The 23888-nt window shown below is 33.6% G+C and overlaps 2 protein-coding genes and 1 pseudogene across 3 annotated transcripts; all 3 read right to left on the bottom strand.

Annotated features, from left to right (window-relative positions):
• Positions 1 to 2445: 2445 nt before the first annotated feature.
• Positions 2446 to 7931, bottom strand: LOC100779005 (sulfoquinovosidase). 2 transcript variants are annotated; one of them, XM_006576717.4, is made up of 8 exons: positions 6599 to 7931; positions 6312 to 6444; positions 5396 to 5611; positions 4972 to 5094; positions 4452 to 4704; positions 3598 to 3998; positions 3028 to 3144; positions 2446 to 2929 (listed from the first exon to the last, which is right to left on the bottom strand). In XM_006576717.4, the coding sequence occupies exons 1-8, from the start codon at positions 7621 to 7623 to the stop codon at positions 2594 to 2596; spliced, it is 2604 nt and encodes an 867-aa protein (XP_006576780.1). In that variant the 5' UTR covers positions 7624 to 7931; the 3' UTR covers positions 2446 to 2593. The 2 variants fall into 2 exon arrangements, with proteins under 2 accessions (XP_006576780.1, XP_003521128.1); XM_003521080.5 differs by having other exon boundaries at positions 4939 to 5094; positions 6599 to 7928.
• A 4932-nt stretch (positions 7932 to 12863) lies between these two features.
• LOC100798643 (pentatricopeptide repeat-containing protein At1g80270, mitochondrial-like) lies at positions 12864 to 20080 on the bottom strand (annotated as a pseudogene).
• Positions 20081 to 21341: 1261 nt separating this feature from the next.
• On the bottom strand, positions 21342 to 22128 carry LOC100798114 (calmodulin-like protein 3). Its single transcript, XM_006576716.3, has one exon. The coding sequence runs from the start codon at positions 21979 to 21981 to the stop codon at positions 21523 to 21525; it is 459 nt and encodes a 152-aa protein (XP_006576779.1). The 5' UTR covers positions 21982 to 22128; the 3' UTR covers positions 21342 to 21522.
• Between the last annotated feature and the right edge of the window lie 1760 nt (positions 22129 to 23888).

Here is a 23888-nt window from a genome sequence, read left to right as displayed (position 1 = left end):
GTTAATTAGGAGTGTTGGTAAATAGATCTTTTCATATTAAATTTTCACATCACCATGTCATATGTAAACTTTATCTGTCTGTCTTATACAATTTTTAATATATTTCCTACACCTGTTTATTTTCTATAAAGAAATACATAGGCACAATATTTTAATATGATACACACTGCATAATTTTCTCAACAGATTTTATTGTTTTCTCCAACTTACATATAAGTATCTAAAAAGAATATACCATAAAATGGCATCAAACTAAGCAAAATATTGCTGGCATGGCACCCAAGAGAGATTGAGAGAATATGCTACTCAAGTATTCGATAACAACAACCTTATTCAACACACACGCACGCACAATTCACAAAACACCTTTTCTTTTCATTCCGCAGATAATTGCACGAACATTAACTCATGAATGGTGAGAGAACTCATTTGCTATGTTCATTGTTCAGTCACATTGAACTCTCTCTGCCAGTGCGTTGGTTTCTGAGCGTTCCAATGAGAAAAGACTAATCAAAGAAATGGGGTTGCATTTTTTCGTTTGTAATGAATGATGTATCCCCCATTTTGGGTAAGGTACGTGATTAGTTTGTTGTAGTTAACTTCGTAGAAGTTTTGTGCAATGATGATATTGTCTCAAACTCTTTTATGTTCCTGGGTCATGTATTCATGTACTCTTCGTTGCAGTGGTTGATGTTTTGAAACATGTTTATTTGATGACATAACAAATCCATCCAACATAAAAACCAAGCTGTTTTGATTGTTAATGGTCACTTGTTTTTTTTTTCTTTTTTCTTTCTTGATAGTGGAATACACACGGTGCACGTCTTATTCAAACTAGTGTAAGTGCATGTGCATGCTTTGATGACTGTAACTATGACTGTGTAAATCATCATTGATATGGGAAATCACTCTTCTGTTTACTATTGTTTTCTCATCATATTTCCATAATCCTTGGAAAAGTTGTCAGTGATCAATTTTTTTATATTTCCATGAAATTCAATGTGATCAGAATGGTAATCTAATGCTCAAAGAAGGATGTGGTGGTAATGCCATCAAGATTAAGAACAAAATATTTATTGCTTGCTATAAAAGAGGATTTTAGTATTGTACTTTGAAATGTCCACAGGTTAATGTATTAAAGTTGACCAGAGAGTGAGAGCGTGTTTGATTTATCGTTGAGTGATCCCAATCGTCCGTTCAGTTGGAAGCTCCCTCTCACATACTTCTCCGTTTAACAGTCTTGGAGTGTGTGCTTCCAACAAACCAAACACACACTAAGATCTCAAACTTTACTAATTAAGGTCTTATTAACTTGCTTACCAGCTTTGTGTTCTTGTTTATTGGCTCTTATAGTTATATCTGGAAGCGAATGATAAAACACTCAGGTTTTGGTTTTGTGTAAGAGGAAACCAATGCTTTCTCATTGTCCCAAAAGAATTCTTACATGTGAGGGTCATAATAAAATCTAGAATTCTCATTTCTTTGGAATTCTTGTAGAAGGGACATTACAAGTATTTACAACCAAAAATGTTTCTTGCTAATCTAGTCACGTGCAAGAAACATATTTAGATATGTGGCTAAATTAGAAATGTAGGTGTGCAGAAACTATGTAAGACACAATATAATCACATGGTGAAAGCTGTGCAGATATGTGGTGAGGTGGAAGTAAGTTGTGAGGACAGACTATTCCTTCCAACTATGTTTCAAATTATTCTTCTTGTTTGTGTTACATAGAACATAGTTTTCATGATAGGTCTATTAGTTAGATCCCTCTAAATAGCTTAACGTTTACTTCAGACAAGTGCTTTCCTATTCTGTTGAGTAGTTGCCATCTTTTCTGATGTGATAAAAAGGTGAAATAGATGCAGAAGCATGAGCAACAACAACTATAACAACAAACGCCTTTTCTAACTAGGTCAGGTCCGACTATATGAATTACACGATGTCATTTGGCTCAGTTAAAACCAAATATTTAGAAATATGAGCATGAGTCTAAAATTGGCTAGGTGTAAGACATGAAACTTCTATTTAAAGTAGAATCTGTCACTTCTTATGTCTGGCTTTTGAAAGAGTACTGTCCTCAACATCACCTAGTCAAAAATGTTTTAGGAAAAATGATTATTGAACGAGACTTGGGAAGTTTTTCACGTTGTCTGTAAAACTTTTTAACCAAACTATTACATAAACCATAACCACTCAATATGCCACTAAAGAAATTGTTAGAGTGGTTTATCATATTTGCATTTTTGTTAAATTATGTTATTATTTAGATAAAAAAAGAAGTTATACAGAATGAAGTAGACAACTGTTTCCCATGTGGCAACTATGTGTCATTTTCCTAATGTTTTATTTCATTCGTAGTGCTATTTGCTGGAAATGAATGCGGAAGCTGTCCTAACAAACTAAGGAGCTAACATTCTCGGTTATGAAGGTTAATGAATGTGATTTATGTGATTCAGATCCTTCCAACTAATTTCTTTACACTAGCTTTGATTGCAACGATACAAGCGAATTAATTCAGGGGCAAGAATTGAAAAATCACTTGGATGCTATGTTATACATATCTAAAGTTCATCCTTTGATGAATGCTTTATTAAAGAATGCCTAAACTTCTCAGATTATTCAAAAAGGTTTCTCCAACCTGGGAGCCAACCTTAACAAATACAGCAGGGTATCCTATTGGAGCTTCTACCCATTCTTCACGTCCTTGTTTGGAAAACACTTTTCCTGTCCAGATATGGATCCAACTGCTACTCTCTCCCAATGGAAAATAAGCTTTAACTTTTTTCTTTCCTTTGTCAAGGACAGGCACCACTAGGAACTCAGAACCAACCAAGAACTGCTGATAACTCAAACGATGCACACATTCATCATCAGGATAATGGAGAAATAGGTGGCGACATATGGGCAATCCTTTCTGTGCAGCTTCCTGTTTACAAAAGAACAAGGAAAGGACCACTTTAAATGCTCAATGAGTTTGTTCAACATATAGATAAATTGGTGTGTAAAGATAGATGTTGTGATCACCTTCACCAGTTGAATTCGGTAAAATTTCCATGCTTTGTATACTTTTGCAGAACGCGCAAAGTGTGACATTGTTTGGTGGTTTGAGTAAAACTGGCTGTTGCATGATGGCTTGTTTCCCTGCAAACAAAAGGTCAAGCATATCAGTAACAAAAGGTCAAGCATATCAGTAACTCATTGCTATCACAAACTTTAAATGATCAAATTTATCGCATAAAAGGTTACATATTTGGCCATATGATTATATCCCTATTAATTCAGATTGTAATATTTCTTGAATTAACATTTAGTTTTATTTTGAAGAATAAGCATGTAACAGAAATTTTGCATGTTACATTAGTATGATCAGCTAAGTTGCTCCACTACATATGTACAATACCACAACAATTTTTTGTTGTAGTTTTTAAGATCAGAGTGAAAGCGAAGAAAAAATCGATAACATTTGCTGCAGTGCAAAATTCTTGTTAAGATGAATGTATCCATGCTATGTACTTGTACAATGATAATAAAGATAGAAGAAGAAAATATAAGCATGATAAAGTGGTATGCCATATTGCAGGTAATTTTACTTACTTCATGGGTGCGGAAGACTGTGGTAAAAGAATTTAGCTCCATCCACCGCAAAAGCAATTCTTCACTTCTTCTATATTTAACTATAGGTAAGTTTACTGTACAGTATCCTCCAATGTCACTGTGATTAAAGGCATAGCCAGAAATTCCACTGCTGAGTAGGCCAACAACAGAACTCTTTATTCCATCATTTGTTTGCCAACTGACCATTTGGTCTCCTTCCCAAAATAGCATCCCCCACTTAGGGCTATCTCTAAAACCAGCCCTCATGAAGAAAACCAAGCCCTCGTCTTCATCTTCCTTCACCTTGTCCAGGGAGCTACTTTTCCATTCTTCCACAAGCTCTCTGTTAATTTTGGCCCATAGTTCTGGGTATCTGTTATGAGCTGAAATAGGATCTTCACCTGAAATGGAGTGTATATCATGTTTTTTTTTTTTTTTATCGGAAAATGTTAGTTTTTAGAATGTTAGTTTTGTTAATAGAAGGGATCGAACTAGCGACCTTTCCCCCTTTCCCTTCTCCCTTAACCACTAGACCTTATATCTCCAAGTGTACATCATGTTAGTAATAATCACGAGCTCATATGTGAAGTGTAGTCTTTCTTTGTTCTCTTTCTTTTTAGCCTTTGGTTTAGTATGTTGGATGATGACAAAATATTCAGAAAGTTCTCCTGGGAGAAATTTTGGCAGAAGATAAAAGCAATGCTTTGCAACCATTTGCATGAACTAATATCTTACTTTAGCCTACTTTTCTTAGTGTTTTACAATCTACTGGCACTAGAAAGACCTCATGAAGCAGGTCAGAAGGTTACACCGAGTATAAGTTTTGGGAGAAAAAAAGAGATGTGATTGAATACCTGAATATAGAACAGCATCAACAGGAAGGCCTTCACCAAAATCAGCCATCCATCCTCTAACTCCATCGTCCACCATTTCTCGTAGAATCTGCTTGAACCAAGTTGCAGTTTTTGGGTGCGTTAGATCTAGCATTCCAACATCAAAAGCTGTGTTTGGAACCATGTATGGATTTCCATTGCTGTCTTTCACCAATATGTCCAACTTTTTTGCCTCCTCAAAGAGGTTTCTCCTTTTGTTTTGTTTCTTATCAACCTATAGGATCATAGAAAGAAAAAAAAAGGGTTATATTAGTGACATTATCTCAGTTTTCCTAAAATTGCCACATGTCTTATCTTACCAATGGCACTTAGCAAAAAATATGAAATTATGAGAACATTGCAAGAGGCCAATTATATTACTTTGCCTAATGATAAAATACAGTTTATTGAAGAGAACAAGTAAGCGAGTACAAATCTACAACATTTAAGTGATTCAGGGATGAATTACCAGAGCTAGACAAGGATTGCAATACGTCATAACCTTTATATTCTGAGAGCTAAGATCTTTGATAAGTTCCTTCCATCCCCAATACCTTTGTGCATCCACTTCCCAATTCCACCAGAGCTGTGAACCAATCAATGTTTCTCTCTGCCCTACCCAATCCTGTGCAGTTGCCACAAGTAAACAATGTAAATTTGAAACAGCAAAAAATTGCAAATTGTAATAGTTGCAAGTTTGAACTTTGAAGCCAAGTTTGAAACAGCAAACATCAGTCAAAAACAAAAATACACCACTTCAATTCTTGCATATTCTTGGTTTAAATCAAGAACATATAATGTCTATAGAAACAAACTGAATTGTGAATTACAAGTTTGTTGAAACTGCTGAGATCCAGAAAGTATATACAGCCTTGAAATACTTGTTTTTGCTTTTCCTTTTTTTAAGAATAGGGTTGAGGGATTACCTGCAACCAAAATGCTGAGACAGGAACGTCATAAGTCCTTAGTTCATCCCAAATGTGACGTACAGCATCTGTGCCACCCTGCATTCCAACTATAGCACCTGATATTATCCACTCTGGAAGCTCAGGTAGCCTTCCAATGCTTTCTGTGGAACGTTCAATCAGTTCACAAGGTGAGTTCCCATGCAATATCCGCCCTTCAACTGAATTTCCATGTATCTGCAAGCTCCAGTGTACAAAAAATTTGAATCTATACGCTTTAATTATATATATATCTGTAAAAAAAAAGATTTAACATTCAAGTCATGAATTCATTACATTATAATAATTCAGAATATTCTTGTTGGAGATCTCACATCAACTAATGATATGACCAAAATAGTCCACATAAGTAGGGAGCAATCCTCACTTTACAAACCGATTGAGTTAGACCTAAACCCAAATTCTAAAATAGAATTAGAACCTATTCTGCTGACTATTATTGGGTCTATTGGGCCACCCATTATTGAAATAGTTGCTGTCAAGTCCTACAAACATCTCACTCAAGATGTCCCATCTTTGACGTGAGGAGTGCATAAAGCATTTATTATTTATTTATGCACAATTATCATTCATAGCTTAATTTACTCGCTTTATTAATTAAATTCATCAGTCATCATATATCAATTCCTTTAGCTTTCAGCTATAATAAAATTTACCACACTTTTCGTGTGAGACAAATACTAACCAAAACACTGTTACTTTATTTTCATAAAGATCCGTTCATCCTATACGCAGTGCTCAACATTTTCCAATATTCACTACACAATTTCAGAATCTCTTTGCACTACTTACTCTAATTTTGAGCAGTTCATTCATATAGATCAATCCAGTTAACACAAAAAACTTGAATCATATCTCATAATTTCAGTAACGTTACCTGTATCTGTACTCTGTCAAGTCTAGTAAGATCGAAGACAGTATAATCATACCCTTCAAGGCAGACAGACCTCATTTTTGATGTTATGTAGAATGGAGAAGGAGCATAAGTTGTACTCCAATCACCTCCTGCCCTGCCAATAACAACAGAATGTCATCACTCATCACTTATCATTCACTATGTTGTCAACAATATATATATATATATATATATATATATATATATATATATATATATATACACACACAATGTTGAATTAGGCTTAAGAAGCTATAGCATTACCCTACCTGTAACTGATTAAGTTAGCAGCCAAGGTAATAGGTTGATCTCCTCTGCCAATACCTTGTTCTTGAACAAAGATTGGCACCCTTTTGCCCTTGAAATTCATGTGAGAAAACTGCTCACCAAAACCGTAAAACCTCTCATTCTCATCACTTGCATATGTCAACCACACTCTATTGAACTCTTCTGGTTTTGGAATATCCAAGTTTCCTATCTCTTCCTCCACTGAAGAAACTAGCACAAACCCTCTTGGCCTTGAAAGGTACCAACACCAATCTAGTCTCTTTTTCCTATTACTTAGCCTCCTCTTAAAGCCCTGGTACACTCCTGAAGCCTTTTTGGAAACTTGGTTGCGTGAGACGAAGTTCGGTTTCTCAATCTTCACTTGAAACCCAACCTCATGGTTGCCTTTCTGATTGAACAAAACCCAATACCTTGCATACACAGAGGGCCCTTTTGCTTCAAACTGCATAGTTGCTTGAATGCCATGCTTTTGAAACCTTTTACTCTTCTTAGACATATTGAAAAGCCTTCCAGTGATCATCAAAGTAGGAAGATGAATCTCTTGTGCATCACTTTTCTTTTCCAACCCTTGTGACACACAAGGAGAATCTGCAACTTCACATTCCAAATGATGATCAAATTGACTAATATCCTCAATCACCCTAATATCCTCAATGGTTTGGTGATTGCAAACCAAATGGACATCTTTGTCTTTGACAAGAAAGGATCCTCTACTTTCTTCAACTTCTGTGTCAACAAGTGCAGCTGAGACAAAAGCCTGTCCTGGAATCGTTGACCAAATGGGTCTGGTTTGATGAGAAAGATGAGAAATTGAGAGGTGTCCTCCATTGTTGGAGGTCCAAGAAAGATGAAAATCAGTGCCAATTGAGAAGGTTTGATCCGAAGGAACTCTTTTGGAATTGAAGAAGAGAGAGCCTTGGACATAGGGGATGGTGGTTGAAACTGAAGAAGGGAAAGGGTTGTTGAAACGCTTGTGGTGTTTTTTGGTTATCTTAAGGATTGCCATGACACAGAATATTAAAAAACTAAATGTTTGGTTGAAAGTGAAACCTTAAAATATGAGTCCTTGGGTTCTGGAGATACCTTTGAAGCTTTGCATAGAGTTTGTTCCTTTGAAGCATTTTAAATGGGAAAGTCTTTTGGCGTGTTTTGTATAAAACGGTCTTTGGTATGGTATGAACCACTGTGTTTGACTTTCCTTGTATTACACAACAGGACACAAAGCTTCAGCAACCAAAATTGTTTGGTTTCACAGCGGAGAAATTAAGATCCATTTCCTTCTTTCACATTTTGTTTTACCAAAATTGTATTCTCTCCAGAGAAACGATAATTGAGAAGCTATATCCTCTACAAATTCTCTTCTAATTTTTTCTAATATTTTATAAATAGTATTAAATGAAAAAAGTAAATCTATTTATAAATGATATTCACTTCTTTTTAATTTTTTTTATATTGATCTGTTGTTAATTTATTACCTATAAATGATTGCTCAAGTTCATCATCAAAGTAGTTGGCATTTACTTTTCTCGGAACATCATACTGTGATATATAAGAATAGTTTATACTTTTCTCATAAAACTATATTGTTTTTCTTTTTCTCATGCACCGATAATTATTCAAGTTAGTTCTTATCCAAAACTATTCTCAAAGCATATTTGATAATTTTCATTTCTGTTCTTAACCGTCAAAATCACAAAAAGGTTGGATAATAGGATTCGAGATTGTGGCATCTATGTAACATTCTATTTATATTTTTATAGAAATATTAGACCTCAAAATTTTGCAGCCCAAGAATCGTAGAAAGTAAAAATCTGTATCATTCAGCACAAGTCAGCTATATAATAATCGAGTTTATTTATTTATTTACTTTCTTTTTTTGTGTGAATAAATACCAGTTATATTAAGCTCTACCAATTATAAGTGTATTTATGCAACTCAATAATTGAAGGGGAAAAAAAGGACAAGTTAAAATAGCGGGAATAACGCTTGAGACATGAAATTGAATCTACCCTTCATTGTGGAACTATTCTTACTATGAATCTTCTTCCCACGTTATGGACTATTCTTAACTATGAATCTTCCCTCAATGTTGGAGAATGTTCCTAATACAGCATCTAGTTCTCAAAGGCACGTGATTATCTTTTTTCTGTTTTTTTGTTTGAGGTTTGAGTAGGGACGTTTTGTTCGGTATTTCCCTCTGGTCATTCATAGTGAATCTGGTCTTGTGACGAAGAAGATTCAACGTTTAATGATTCGACTTGAACATTGCGTGCACCCAAACAAGTCTTAGGACAAATTATTACAGACAATAATTCATTTAATTCACTTAGTTTTTAAAAGGAGTACTTTAGCCTATTAATAAAGATTTATACACGTATATTTACATATTTTTTAAATGGAATATTTTGAAAAGTTACCCCTAGCCTAAAGTGTATTTTAATAAAATTAAAGTTATGATTTATTACAACACTCATTCTTAAAAAAAAAAATATGTCGGGTGAATGTTAGCAAAGTTAATAGATTTTGTGAAAGTAAATTCACTTATCTTTTAAGAAAAAAAGTTATTTTTAAAAGTTATACTTCTGGTTTTTTTTTTACCAAATTAATCCACTTTGCTTTCAAAATTATTAAAATAGATTTTTTTTTTTAAATAATTAGCAACACTGAGTACGACTTCCTTTCATATCTGGTCATTTGTTATTTGTTAACTGCCTGAACAAAGTCCTACTCCTGATGTGCTGACTTATCCCATTCTCATATGTGTGGATTATTTGAAAACTGCATTTTTAAAAGCAATTTACACTAATTTGGCAAAAAATCCCAGTTTAGTTTAGTTTATTTTGTTGCAAATATTTTGTAAAATGAAAATATAGAAATACTGAAATTTGCAGAAAAAAATATAGAGATAAGAATTTGAAGAAAATAGCCATTGAAATTCATAAATAAGAATGTCTATTTATATACTTGCGACCGATTTAAAATTCCTAGAAAATTCTAACTTGTTATCAGATTTATTTAAAATTTAAATTTACTAATGAAACGTAACATAAAAGATAAAATCGGCAACAATAAAAAAAAACTATCTAAAACCTATTAAAAAATCAAATTCCAAATAAGAAAAAATCTCATATCTCCAACATATTTAGAAAAATAAAGTTATAATTTGCTAAAGAGAGAGTCTTTTTTTTTTTTGTTGAAATTGTATGAGTCGGTCTAATTATATTTTGGAATTAATAAAATGGTAAAATAATCATTAAAACGGTAAACTATCATGTGATGGCTTCTCCAGCAGTTGAATCATATCCACCACCAAACTAGAGAAATTTGGTCAAATTCGTCTTTCTAACAACATTAGATGACATCAATTAATGAAGGGACTAACTTGATTGACAATTTACAAATTCAATGTCCATTTTACCATTTTGTTCATTTTAGGGACTACTGATTTACATGTACAATTTCAAGAACTATTGTGACACACTCCTTTCAAATGTATTAAACATGAAACTTTGAAAAAACAAAATTATGGTACAAATTAAAATAAACATTGTCCTTGATTGTATATCGAATAACTCCAAAACTCTCAAATCATTCATTATTTGAATGTCCTTAATGATTTATTTGTGATATTAGTGCAGCAAAAATAATAACTAAATAAAATTTCTAGCCGAATTGCAATAAAACTTACAATTTTCTTCCAAATAAAATCACATTCTTTTTGTATTTATGTTGAAAGTCCAAATTATTTTTTAACACATATTTTTCAATATTTTTCTATACTTCTTTAATTATTAAATCCATAAGCTCATTAGCATGCTTGAAACAATATTATAACATCACGTCCATTTTAAGTTCACGTCAATGATGCCGAAGCTACTTGTTTTTGCTTCAGATGAATATAGAGAAAGAATAGTGTGGTTCACATAGCAAAATTCATTCCAAATATGTACTATAACACTCACAAAATGCACAGGTTTATATCCAATTTCACAAACTTTACGTACCACATCATTTTTATTATTTTAAACTTGATAAATTCTTTACCCCAGTCAAATAATTCTAAATAATTTCTTAAATAGATTTCATAACCTACCCTACAGTTTTCTAAAAAAAAACTACCATAGACATATATCAACTGCGCCCAAATTATTAAATAATCAGTGAGACTGATTCATAATGATAAATAAGTTGCTAAGCAACCGAGATGCTCTCCAATCGTGTAAAACATGTATTAAAGTTGCTTTTGGAGTTGCTAATAGAAGAGCAACTCTTGTTGAAAATGCACTAATTATAATTGATTTATAAGAAATCTTCAACAACAACAACAACAACAACAACGCTTTATCCCACTAAGTGGGGTCGGCTACATGGATCAACTTCTGCCATAATGTTCTATCAAGTACCATACTTCTATCCAAATCATTAAGTTCGAGATCCTTTTTGATAACCTCTCTTATAGTCTTTTTGGGTTTTCCTCTGCCTCGAATTGTTTGTCTTCTCTCCATCTGGTCTACTCTCCTCACTACACTACACCTACTTTATTCTCATGTTGGCTCTTGACCGCCCAACATTCTGTTCCGTACAAAATATTTTAACTTATTTATATATTATTTGTATAAGAAATCTTTACATTCCTTTTTTTTATATATTATTTTAAAAAATAAAATATTTTAACTTATTTTAAAAAAATATTTTAGCTATATTTTTTTATATTTTAAAGACTTAAATATATTTTTTATTCTTTAAATTTGAATAATTATTCTTTTTAGTTCTTCATAAAAAACATTTTTATTAGTCCTTCAAATTTTTTAAAAACTGTTTTTAGTCTCTCATTCTTTGTGTTAATATTATGACAATTTGTAATGATTTTACACCATCAGACATATTTATTTTTCTAATTTAATTTTTTTTAAATAATTTGTGATAGTTTAAAACCACCAAAATATGTAAATACATTTTCACATTCATGTTTTTATTTTTCTTCTTTAAAATGTCAGAATATAAAAAGTCACCAAAACATACCAGTAAAATATTTTGACGGTTTAAAATCATTATAAATTATTTTTTAAAAAAATTATAATAAATAAATTTTGGTGGTTAAAAATGATTACAAAGTGTGAAACTATGAATACAATAAAGGAAGAAGGACTAAAAATAAATTTTTAAAAATTTGAGAGACTAATAAAAATATTTTTTAAGGACTAAAAAATAATTATACAAACTTAAATGATTAAAAATATATTTAAGTCTATTTTAAAAGTAAATTTTTTATTAAATTCTTATATTTTATTTTAGATCCAAAGCAAACGAACCCATTTACTCCTAAGCATTCTTTCATTTCTTGATGTAGTTAATTATTTTGCTACCAAGAAAGCTGCAGAAAATTTGGGTGGAAAATAGAAGTAAATTCATTAAATTGCACCAAACGCCGTGATCACAAGGCTTCGTTAGGATGTCATTAATACCCTTCTTTCCTAGTGTGCAATGTGCACGACTTACATAATGCAATTGGTTAGTCCAAGGAGAGGATATTTTCACCTTCAAGTAAAAATAGTTGAGCTGGCTTCAACCCAATTTCTAGACAGGTGTGTTAGTCATTAATTTATTATTAGATTTTGTTAGTGAAAGAATTTAAACCCATGATTTCTCCCTACCACTTTTCCCATCAACAAGCATCTTCTTTACAAGTTTGCATTTCAATCGAAAGACGAAAGATATAAGAAAAATAACAAATCAAGCAATCACATACATACTTCTTAAAGATGAGTTTTTCTAAAAAAATTCAAATCAAAGATACTTAAATATACTTTTTAGGCAATGGAGTGGGACAAAAACAAATTTGATGTCACACGTCCCCATCCCCTATTCTGAATACCATCCATGTCAAAGAGGACTAATTTTTTGCATCCGTCCCCGTCCCTGTTCGATGTCAGGTATCCCCATCCCCATCCCCAATCCAAAATTCTATTTTTTTTATAAAAAAAATACAACAAATTTGATCAGATTATCATACCTGAATATGCATAATACAAATACAATAAGTGGTTTATAATTATACACACAAGCTACACAATGATAGCAATGTTCTAAGTAAATACTTGGCCAACCATTGACATTACAAACAAGATTCAAAATACCAATGTAGATAACATACTTTGCCAAGTGAATGACATTATAAGTTTATAACATGATTCATAAAAAAATAAAATCAAAAGTCTGTAACAAAAGTTTAGTTGAACAAAATGATAACATTCAATAATTTAGACAATCTTTATTCTCTTTACTTGTGTAACTCTAAGTAAGATTACATAAGTAATTTTATGTATTTGTGACTTAAGGGGGCAGGTAACGGGTACAAGTACAGCAAAAAATGGTTACCTGTCCCTGTCCCCATCCCTGAAATTAAAACTTGGGTATTACCTGTCCCTGTCCCCATGTCCAGTCAACTTGATTATTATCCGTCAAACTCGGACCGGGGGTATACGGTTACCGACAGGTAGGGGATTGCTTGCCATCCCTATGAGTACTCTTTGACTAACAACAGTTGCATGTGTATGAGTAGAAACAACACTGGCGCAAGAATCTGTTGGCCTCCTCAATCAAGCAAATCGCAGACTGGATTCTTCCTAAATCCATCAACTTGAACCAATTGGTTTACCAAATTTCTATTGGGATATATGCTATCAGCTTTCAACCTGTCCCTAATCCCATAGGCTGGAACCTTTGCATTTATATAGGCATTCATTAGAACTTGGTACATCTTTGCTTTAGATGTATAATCAGCTTGTTTCATTCTAAGGAAAATCTTCTCCGAGTTATGGATGTCACCCCTCTTAGCATACTGCTCCAAAATAGTTAGGTAGGTAGAAAACATTGGCTTCATCTGGCTCTGCTGGGCTGCCTTCTGAAGAACAGAATCTGCCTTCTCTACTTCCCCAGTTTGGACATAAAGTTTCACTATTGTGTCCCAGGTCAATGGGCCTATTCGGCACCCACCATCTCCGATTCGCTTCATAAGATCCTTACCCTTCATTAGCATCTCATTATTTGCATAAACCTTCAGCAGTATGGAACAGGTCTTGGAAGAAAGCTTCCATTTCTTTACCATCATCTCAAAAACTTTCTCTGCTTCATCAATTTTATTCAACTTTCCCCAAGCTTCAATTGCCCCCAGACACTCATCATACCGAGGGTTTGTCTCACAGACCTTCCAAATTCTTCCCACTTCATCCACCTTTCCTAGGTTTGCATAGAGGGGAAGCAAAATTCGGCATAGCCACCGATTCTGTTTTAAGTTTTCACCTTCCATCTGCTTCAACAAAGTTTCAACTTTATCTTGAAGCCCAGCTGAGATGTAATGCCTAGCCAAAACAGCCTGTGTGTTGATGTCTGGTTCAATGCCTTGAGCCTTCATTCTATCAACAATTTGATCCATTCCACCAATATCTTTGGACTGGCCTTTTGTGTCTATTAAGATTGAATAAGAATGACGAGAAGGTTTGATCTTCTCATTTTCCATCAACAATAACAAATCAGCTATTTTCTTCTTGTCATTCCTCTTATACAGAAATAGCAACTCATTGCAAGTAAATACTGTAATAGGCAAATCCAAGTCCTTCATTTTACTAAAAACTTCCTCTGCTTTCTTCACATTGTTCTGACTGACACAGTTAGCCAATAAAGTCCGGTACATTATCTCTCTACTACAAGATTCTGGAATAGTCTCGATGTAAACCTCTGCCTTATGTAAGCCACGCAATTTGGCAATTAAATCAAGCCGACTTGCATAATCTCTTTCAATAAATTCAAACTCCTTTTTTGACTCGAGCCATTCTGAGAGCTACATAACCAACCAGAAAAAAAGAGTAAATTTGCATTACCAAACATTCTCGTGTGAACTAGAAAATAAAAAAATATAGTAAATATATGGAGGTTTTAAATTGCAGTCACACTGTCCCAGAGACCTCCAAAAGCATGATATTGAAGCTACAATTGCACTTGTGGACCACAATTTAAAACCACACTAAGTTGATAACTACCAATCATTAAAAAAAATATAGAATGCAAGTCTAGAAAAATAATCAATGAGACAATAATTATATCTAATGACTGGTGAAAAACTGAAAATATGACCCAAAAAATATGTCTGCATTCTCAACAGAAGAACAATCCCCCATTATCATAACCATTTGTAACTGCTCAATATGCAAGACATGGATCTTCCTCCCTCCTCTGCAGCCCTGAATACTAAATAGAGTATAAATAATAAATTAAAACTAGGAACAATTCATGCTTCATCCACATCAAAAGGAAGGTTATTCCAATTCCATGGCTAATTATGTGGGAAAAAAAATAAATAAGTATAGCACTAGGTGAAAGAAAAAGAAGAGCACCAACAAGATTCTTCACAATAATCAGTATCAGTTCAGAAGGGAGATGGACACACAAAATAAAGTTGAAAGAGCACCTGGAAAGCCAGTGGCCAAACAACTGAAACAAGCTACTAATAATTTCTATGCTTACGTAATTTGAATATTTAAATCACATAGCAATTATCTAATTTTCCTCTCTTTTATTGCTTCTTTTGTGTTAAAACATTAGGAATTTAGCTTCTTTTGATTTTTTGTCCAGTAGATGTTAAAGTTAGTTAATTTACAGTGTTTTAGGGTGTATTTTTTGTAGAATTGCACACCAGGAGACCTGGAAGAGGGTTGAAGAACTGGAGCAGCGCACTCAGCACGTCAACAACCGCTCAGCGCGAGGAGCCAACTTGGAGGCCAAGCTTAGCGCGCATCTGGCGGCTTAGTCCGCATTTTGCGGGTTAGCCTGCATTTGGCGGCTTAGCGCGTGATCACTTATGCCAGCTGGACTTTGCATGCACGCTTAGCGAGCACATGCACGTTTAGCGCACAGTCAATGTTAAAAAACATGATTGTGTTGCATTTTGAAGGGGGAGAAATGAGAGAGTTCTTTTGGGGGACCAAAACAAGAAGCTAGAGCACGAGAGAAGAGAGAAAATCACTCACTTGGGGATCCTTTCCTCCATTTCCTTCCACACCTCTTGTTTTCTTTTTGTATTAGTAAGTCTCTCATTGTCATGAGAGGCTAAACCACTCATTATTAGGAGCTCAACAACCATACACTCTTGATGTAATAATTCTAACTATCTATTTAATGTTATTTTGATATTATTGTCTCTTTTATGTGCTTAATATCATGTTTATGGCTTGATCACCCATGCTCATGTAGTGTTATAGGATTTATGCATTGAAAAATATTTATCTCCTAAGAACTTGAAAAGAGCATCTAGATAATCCATGTCTAGGGATAGAATGATATTATTTAGCCTTATTTATGCATCTTTGTTCTTAAAGCAAATTATTTGATGTAGCTCTTAAGGGATTAGGAGTGAAATTAGGTAATTTAGGCTCTTTCACATGAGAGATCATGAAAAGGATAGGTTAGTGGATGAAGGCAATAATCGAAATAACGTTAAATAGTGAAAAACTCTTAATGTTGCATCAAGAGTAGTTTCGGTAGGCTGAGTCTCAACACATTCCGTAATTCTACTTTAACCGACAACTCACCCCTGAGTGTTTGTATTCTATCTCTTTTATGTGCTCTGCTTTTTTTTTTTTGCTCAGCAAAAATAAGTATATATATATATATATATAAATGAGTACCAGAGGTACTATAGTACATATAGATGCTATGAATACAGCAGATTCAGAACACTAAGAATCTGTCTGAAAACATAGGAGAAAAATACATGCCCTGCACAGATAATTGAACCTATTACACATATTATCACTCCCTAGAATTAGAAAGCTGCTTTGAGCTGTGAAGACCAGGAGCTAAATGGCACTGTGAATCCCTTCTCCATAACCTTGAGCCATGACCAAAATAGAAAAATGGCATCATCCATGACCTTGCTTCCATCAAAAGAGTGGTTATGAAATACTACCCCATTTCGATGCTTCCAAATGACCCATGTGAGCGCTACCCACCAACACTTCCACCTTCTAGCTCTTACTCCATCAGCAGAGCTGTTGTCATGTTGCAGAAAGTGATCTTTGGGATTATGTGGGAATGCACCCAAGGAGTTTATCCATGACTGAGTTTCCCACCATAGAGGTAATGTTTTTGTGCAGGGGAAAAATAGATGTGCTGCGTCTTCCTCCAAGCTATTACATAATGGGCATCTTGAGTCGTTTAGCTCCACTTGTCTAACCCGTAGGTTTGTCCTTGTTGGCAAACGATCTTTAATGTACTCTGCTTAATTATCTTCATTTATGTCGAATTTTATATTCCATGTCATTATTTGACCAATATCGAATTTAGTTCATTGATTGCTTAAAATTGGACATATACAAACTTTGAGTACAGTCAAAGTCTCTGTGGACTCGATACTCAGTCTTACCATTTTAAATATTACTTGGACAAATTGGTGCACTTGCCAATGAATTAACAACTACAAATCCAAAAGTTAAGCTACAATGCTAATTCTATCTAACATCATCCTTAATAAGTTAGAACTGATAATCTGGCAAGAATAGAAAAAAATGTTTTCAAGCAGTTATTTGCTAAAACTTAAACCATGTAAAATAATTCTTGATTGAAGGAACTGGAATATCAAATCTGCGTCAAGGAACATTTTTATCATTAACACTGAAAAACTTCACCTAGCAAGTATAAATAAACCAAAATAATTAGCAGTTGACGAAACCCCACTAAAAAGACCACGAGCTTCACACCATACATGCTAAATGCCTAATCTTATCTACAGATCAAGTTATGTACCAAAGAAGCATCCATAAACATAAGAGTTATGCTCCAGCCAAATGCATCAAATTGTAGCAAAGGTTGTACATTGGAACAAAAATATGACCTCTATACTATAAGTTATAACAAAACCATGAAAACTGTTGATACTTGACATTATGGGGTTGAATTATACATTGTGATGATATGTTCATATCATAAAACTTAGCACTAACCCTTTTTTATACTCTAATCATAATCCTAACTAAATTGGAAACAAATCATGAGATAAGGAAGTATGGTAACCAAATCATGAGATAAGGAAATATGATAAGTCAAACAGTAATACAGTATAATTTGAGACAGTATAATGATGGAATTAAGATGATTCTCTAGTATTGCCACAGGGTCAGTTGATCCCTCTGGTAAAGTCGTGTGGCCAGCTGATACCTCAGAGAAAGCTGTGAGGCCAAGCCAGCATGTTTCTGTGATCTCACAGTGTAAGATTCATCCATAAGGAGACAAATTGGAGTACCGGAGGTCTTGGGTCAACAAGAGAGTGAATAACCCCAACAGATCTTGAACTGTAGACAGAGGAGGCAAGAAATGAAAAATGTAGTGGCAGATTAAGAGTGAGGATGTCGAGGCAAATTTGGAGCAGGTAACAGCCGCTAAAAATGAGGCTCCACATGTCACGCAGGACGGGGAGATGCATTAGAATAGCTAAACAAGAAAGCATGTGCATTGTGTATGTAAGGGTGTGTGTAGTGTCTATTCCACTCAAGATCATCAGGGCTTAACCAGTCTTGATGGGGTGACTTAGATACAAGTGTTACCAGCTGGTGGTGGACAGTGGCAGTTGTCTGAGGCAAAGATGTGGCCGAAATGACATCACAAAAGAGGAGGATCAGAAGCGAAGATGAAGCCAGCAGAGGAGATGATCAGAATAAAGAATACTCTTGTAACTGCTAGAAGGTTGGCACAACAGCCAGAAAACTGTTTAAAACACGCCAAAAACAAAAGCACATAAGAAATCATAAATCAAAGAGAAACATAGGTGTTATGGCTCACCAAAGATGTCACAAAGGTGGATGGTGGCTGAAATGGACAGAGAGTGAGTGACAATATTTAATTGCAACAAACTAAGAGCTTAGTCAGGTTTAGCTTGAGGATGAGTGCTGGATTCTGTTAGGACTTAAGAGTATGATACAATAATTAAGCATGCTAGATGATTCTATTAGGAACTTGGATACACATCATATACTACCTCTGGTCCTTATTATAGGCAACAAGTGTAGTGTAACTTGTTGCTTATAATAAGGACTGGAGGTAATAATAAATAATTGGCCCAGGCTCGTGCCTCATACTAGATGAAAATGTACTTAATCTTGATTATTAGTATAAATAGGAGTATAAGTCTTTTATATCAAAACAACATTACAACTATTCATAGCTTCAGCAGTTAAATATATTAACTCTTCCTCTTTTCTATCACATACAGGGCATATGAAAGTCACTACACTTGGAACAGTCAATCAAAACAAGCATTGCATAACATTGAACAACAGCATTATTTTGCTCAGATTGAGAGTCAAGGAAATGATGGTTTGAAAACATGTTTTCAATTTTCATTTTCTGTTTCCACTTTTAATTACAAAAAGGCCACCCTGTTTTTATTTTGTTGCTTGTTTTCAAAGGTTTGTATAGGAAACAATAAAAACTTGTTTCTCAATACAAATCTTCGAAAAGAGAAAACAAAACAAAAATAAGATGACACTATATGATTAAAGGTTAAAACAAGAAACAGAAACAGAATGTTTTCTCAAAGTAAACAGGCCATCGAATATCCATTATCCACAAATATAAGCAATGACCAATGACAATTTAAGTTAGTAAATCAATTTCAAATTTCAAACATCAAAATGCATAATGTACAAGCAAATTCAAACTTAACCCAATTACCAGCAAAGCTCTCCCAAACAGCTTACGCTTCCTCTCTGGTCAGCTCATTCCCTTCTTCTAGCCACTTTTCCAAAACCAAATGAAGAGAGGTACACTGCGCATTCATGATCTCATGGAATAGCTTCGATTCAACCCTTCCACGACGTGGTCTTTCTTTCTCCTTGTGTGGCTCCTCAACATCATCCGATAATAGGTCGGCATAATCAGAAGTTAACAGATCGTCACATTCATTTCCATCGCCGGCAGGTGTCTCGAGCTCGGAAAACCCATCCTCCAAATCATCCTCCTCTTACGTCCTGCTCGAAGAAAGCGCGCGTTTCCCGACAGTAAAATTAAGCGAAGCGTTATGTCCCGAATGGTATCGCATATTTGGCGACAAAAATCCGCCATACGTCATTCCATTAGATTCATAGATAACAACACTCTCTTCTTCAACAGAACTAGTTCCCGCTAATTTGACCCTCGGGTCCTATGCAAACAATGCACAATAAACAATCACTTCCAAGCCTTACTGATATCAAATAAAGTATGAAGTATGAACTAATAAGATAATCTATGGCACGGACAAAATAGGTTAAAGAATGAAGAATGTAAAATTTCGATTGAAATAAAAGAAAATGGGGAAATCAAGTTTGGTTTGAAATGGAGCAGTTAGTGAATGAGTGGTGAATAGAGAGGGAACGTTCGAGAAGGAGAAGGGGTTACGTGAGAGGAACCGAAGCTCGACGAAGAGCCCACATGGGAGATTACGCTACGAAGGAGAAGAAACAGTGAAGCAGTGATAGAAGCGCTTCAACCCTAGTTAAAAAAAATAATTCAATCATTTTAAAATATATACTGTGATTTTAAAATAATACTGCAAACTTTGGATTATATACTGTGATTTTAAAATAATTTTATATTATAATTCAATCATTTTTAGATTGTTAATATATAATTTTTCTTCTCAATAATCATTTTGGTTCTTTAGCTTTTTTTTCTTCAGATTAATTCTTTTATCTTTTAGAAACTATTAAAATCTATTTTTCATTTAAATAAAATACAAAATTCATTTTTTATCCTTTTTATATATATTTTTTCTCACAATTTATAATATGTTACTTTTTTAACTAAGAGTAAAGCTTGATCAGTATACCATGACTTTTCACACAAGTCAATCTCTTATGGAACAATACCCAAGAAGATTGCAACGGGCTAGGCACGACAAGGGCTTATAATCTGAAATTGGATCTTGAGGAAGACATATTAGACATATACACTTGAAATAAATGTTTTAGGCTATAGGTTTCTCATTTCTAAGGACAACCTATATGAAAACACCAAGAAAGTTGCATTCCCTTGTTTACACTAATTTTATTCTCATGCTGAAGGATGGAAAAGTTATATTCACTTTTTTAATCCAACTATAACTTTCATTTTTATTTTGAAATCTACAAAATTATAAAAGTTAAGTAGTAAAATTTACAAAATAATAAAAATTTGATGGTAAAACTTGCTATTAAGTCAAGTTAATTACAAATTGTACTTTGATAAAAAAAAAAAGGTTTCATTGATGGAGGCGAATTTTAAAGTATTGGTTATTTTTTCTTTGAATTTTTTTATCGTCTTACCAAATTGTAAAACTTAAAATGCTGATTCAATTAATAATTCACGTATGTGTATATAATGAAAAACAATCCAACATATATAACTGGATTTCTTATAGTTTGCACGTTTTTATTTTTACTAGTTAACGATACTTGTTAGTTTTTGTTTGAATGTTATTAAGAGGATAATCTTTCAACTTTTCTTTTTCAATCATCAAATCAACCTTATCATTCTCAAAATAAAACTTAAAATATGCATGTGAAAAGCCACAAACTCGTGGCAATGGAAAAGATTGGTGTGACAAAAAAAAAAAGTCTTTGGTGGATGCGGACAAAGCAACTTTCATTTACACAACAACAGGATATATAGGTTCATTAGATTGGAAAATATTGAGGAATAACCAATATTCAACCGTACAAGATCGACTTGAGAAATTCTCATCAAACATATTCACCAACCAAGAAACCATTCCCCCAATACATAATATATTCTACAAAGGGTATCTTGATTATTTCTTCTTTTATGTGCAAAACTCCACCTATCCATAAAATTAAGAAAAAATGACTTACGTGCACATCCTCTAGCCATGCATGCATCAACTTAACGAAGCCGCAGCAAACCCCCCAGCCTTCATCATTTGCTTAAACTCTCTGTAGTTAACCATTCCATCACCATCCACGTCCACTTTCTTGATCATGCTTTTGCAATCCTCTATGGTTTTCCCATGCTTTAGGCCTAAAGAACACAACACCGCGCTCAATTCTTCTCCCGTGATGAACCCATCTCCATTTTGATCAAACACATTGAATGCCTCCTTCATATCCTCCTCCTCGTCTTTCTCGTCCATTATTGTTTGGTATAATTCGCCAAACTCGTCCATGTCAACGAACCCATCTCCATTTACGTCGATCTTCTCGATCATTAGGCTCAAATCTTGCTCCAAGATGGTGATTCCAAGGTTTTTTAAGGAGTCACTAAGCTCTTTTCGCGTGATACGGCCATCCCCATTTCGATCAAACATTTGAAAAACTCGTGCAAGCTCTCCTTGATCCATCGCTTTCAAATTGTAATAGACAGATTTAAATAGAGATAAGGAGGAGGAGAATATACGGAAAGCAACAATTGTGACAAAAAAAATGGAAATTAGGATCAAGAGAATTGAAGACGCTGTAAAAGGCTAATGTGTTATGCCGGTGATAGAAATGTGGGGGGAAAAAAAAGGAACTTTAGCCACGAGGGGGCAAAGGCTAATCAATATCAACAAACTTTGAGCCAAAGATGCTGTTGGACGTTGATGACAAATCCTTAATTGCGTTAAATCATTGGTTATTTTTGGTTTGTTATTTCAAAGGATGTTCCCTAAACGGTTTAGGTCCTGGGATTGGCTTATAGCCACGTAAAAATAAAAACAAATATATATTTATTTTAATAATTTTTATTTTGTGCATTTTTTAATTGGTAAATATATTCTTAAATTCTTTTTTTTAAAATATATTTCATTTAATTAGTATATAACTATATATCGTCGTAAGTCCCTTCCTAGAAATAAATTGCTTTGAGTGTTGAGAGAACACCAAATTTAACATTAGAGCACTCAGCACTATACATCTTCTATCTATATGGTTCATAAATACTACTAAATAGAGGGAGAAAATGTCTGAATCTGCTATATATTGCAAGAAAGTCAGTTTAATTTGAGTTTTTTTTATATATATATATACATAACCAGTAGAATTTTGCTTCCTAGTTCCCCGTGTAACCTTTTCCAAAATAAACCAAGAGATCTGCAATGACAATTTAGACTCAAAAACGAACAAGAAGCTTAGAAATTATATATAAGTTTTGATGTTCAGAGATAAAAAAACGTTTTACCTTAATAAATAAATATAACATACTTATATCAGAGATTATATATTGGATTTTAAATATATAGTGAGAGGAGAGATCTATTTATTCTAAAAGTAATTCTTCCATTTATTTTTTTAAGATTTAATGATAATAATGAGTAACTAATCTTATTCATTAGATTTCAAAATAAAAAAAGATAAAAAAAGAAATGATGAGAATGAAGCATAAATCTAAAAAATTATTCATGAATTGGATTCGTCCATGGCTAGAATTACTAGTTGAACTATCTTTAATTTATTTTTAAAAAAAATTAGGAAACACCCAAACTCACTCAATCAACATTTTAAAAAAAATGAAGATTGTCAATTAGGTCGCATGTATAGATATACATATATTATTATTTACTTACAAATGCTTTGAGTCTACAAGGACAAGCAATTCTCAGTTTTTTTGGCGATTAAAGAGTTAATACTTTAAATTATTAATTACATTATGTTGATGTATGCTTAAAGTCCACTGTTAAAATTGCATTCAAAGTGTGAGTTGTATGGTTGAGCATTGGCATCGATACTTAGTAGAGACATGAATGATATTTGGCATGTGGTGAGCTGTAAACCAACACACAATTAATCGGTCCCTTTATCCATTGATTAGTAGATCGATTGGGTTCAATCTTACCGTCATCCCAATAAAAAATCTTTTCAAGAACATTAACATTTATTTAGTTATATATATATATATATATATATATATATATATATATATATATATATATATATATATAAAAGAGAAGGAAATAGAAAATACTGAAATACCCATACTTAAAAGCTTGACACATGTACACTTGCAGTTGACAAAATTGGAATTTTAAAAAAGTTGAAAGATTGACAGGTGAAGTTTTATTTTTTTCATATAAGTTGCCCTTTCTCCTTCTTCAGCCCATCATTTATTTTTGTTGCTTTCGTCACATGTCGCTTCCTAATTGGCGGATTTAATGGTTGATTTAATTGTGCTTAATACTCTTTCTTTTCTCTCCTGAGTTTTCTCCATACGTTGCCCTTCCACCTTCTTCACTCCATCATTTTTTTGTTGCCTTCGCCACATGTCGCTTGC

The sequence above is a fragment of the Glycine max genome, chromosome 3 (genome assembly GCF_000004515.6).
Source record: "Glycine max cultivar Williams 82 chromosome 3, Glycine_max_v4.0, whole genome shotgun sequence".
Classification (NCBI taxonomy): Eukaryota; Viridiplantae; Streptophyta; class Magnoliopsida; order Fabales; family Fabaceae; genus Glycine; species Glycine max.
The sequence above is the reverse complement of the archived record's forward strand: the minus strand, read 5'-3'. Positions and strand labels throughout refer to the sequence as shown.

Coding starts and splice junctions, on each gene's coding strand:
- LOC100798114 (XM_006576716.3), bottom strand. CDS start 21,981: ATGGATCAAGGAGAGCTTGCACGAGTTTTTCAAATGTTTGATCGAAAT.
- LOC100779005 (XM_003521080.5), bottom strand. CDS start 7,623: ATGGCAATCCTTAAGATAACCAAAAAACACCACAAGCGTTTCAACAAC. Junction 4,705..4,938: donor GCAATCCTTGTCTAGCTCTG/GTAATTCATCCC, acceptor ATGATCCTATAG/GTTGATAAGAAACAAAACAA. Junction 2,930..3,027: donor ACCGAATTCAACTGGTGAAG/GTGATCACAACA, acceptor TTTTGTAAACAG/GAAGCTGCACAGAAAGGATT.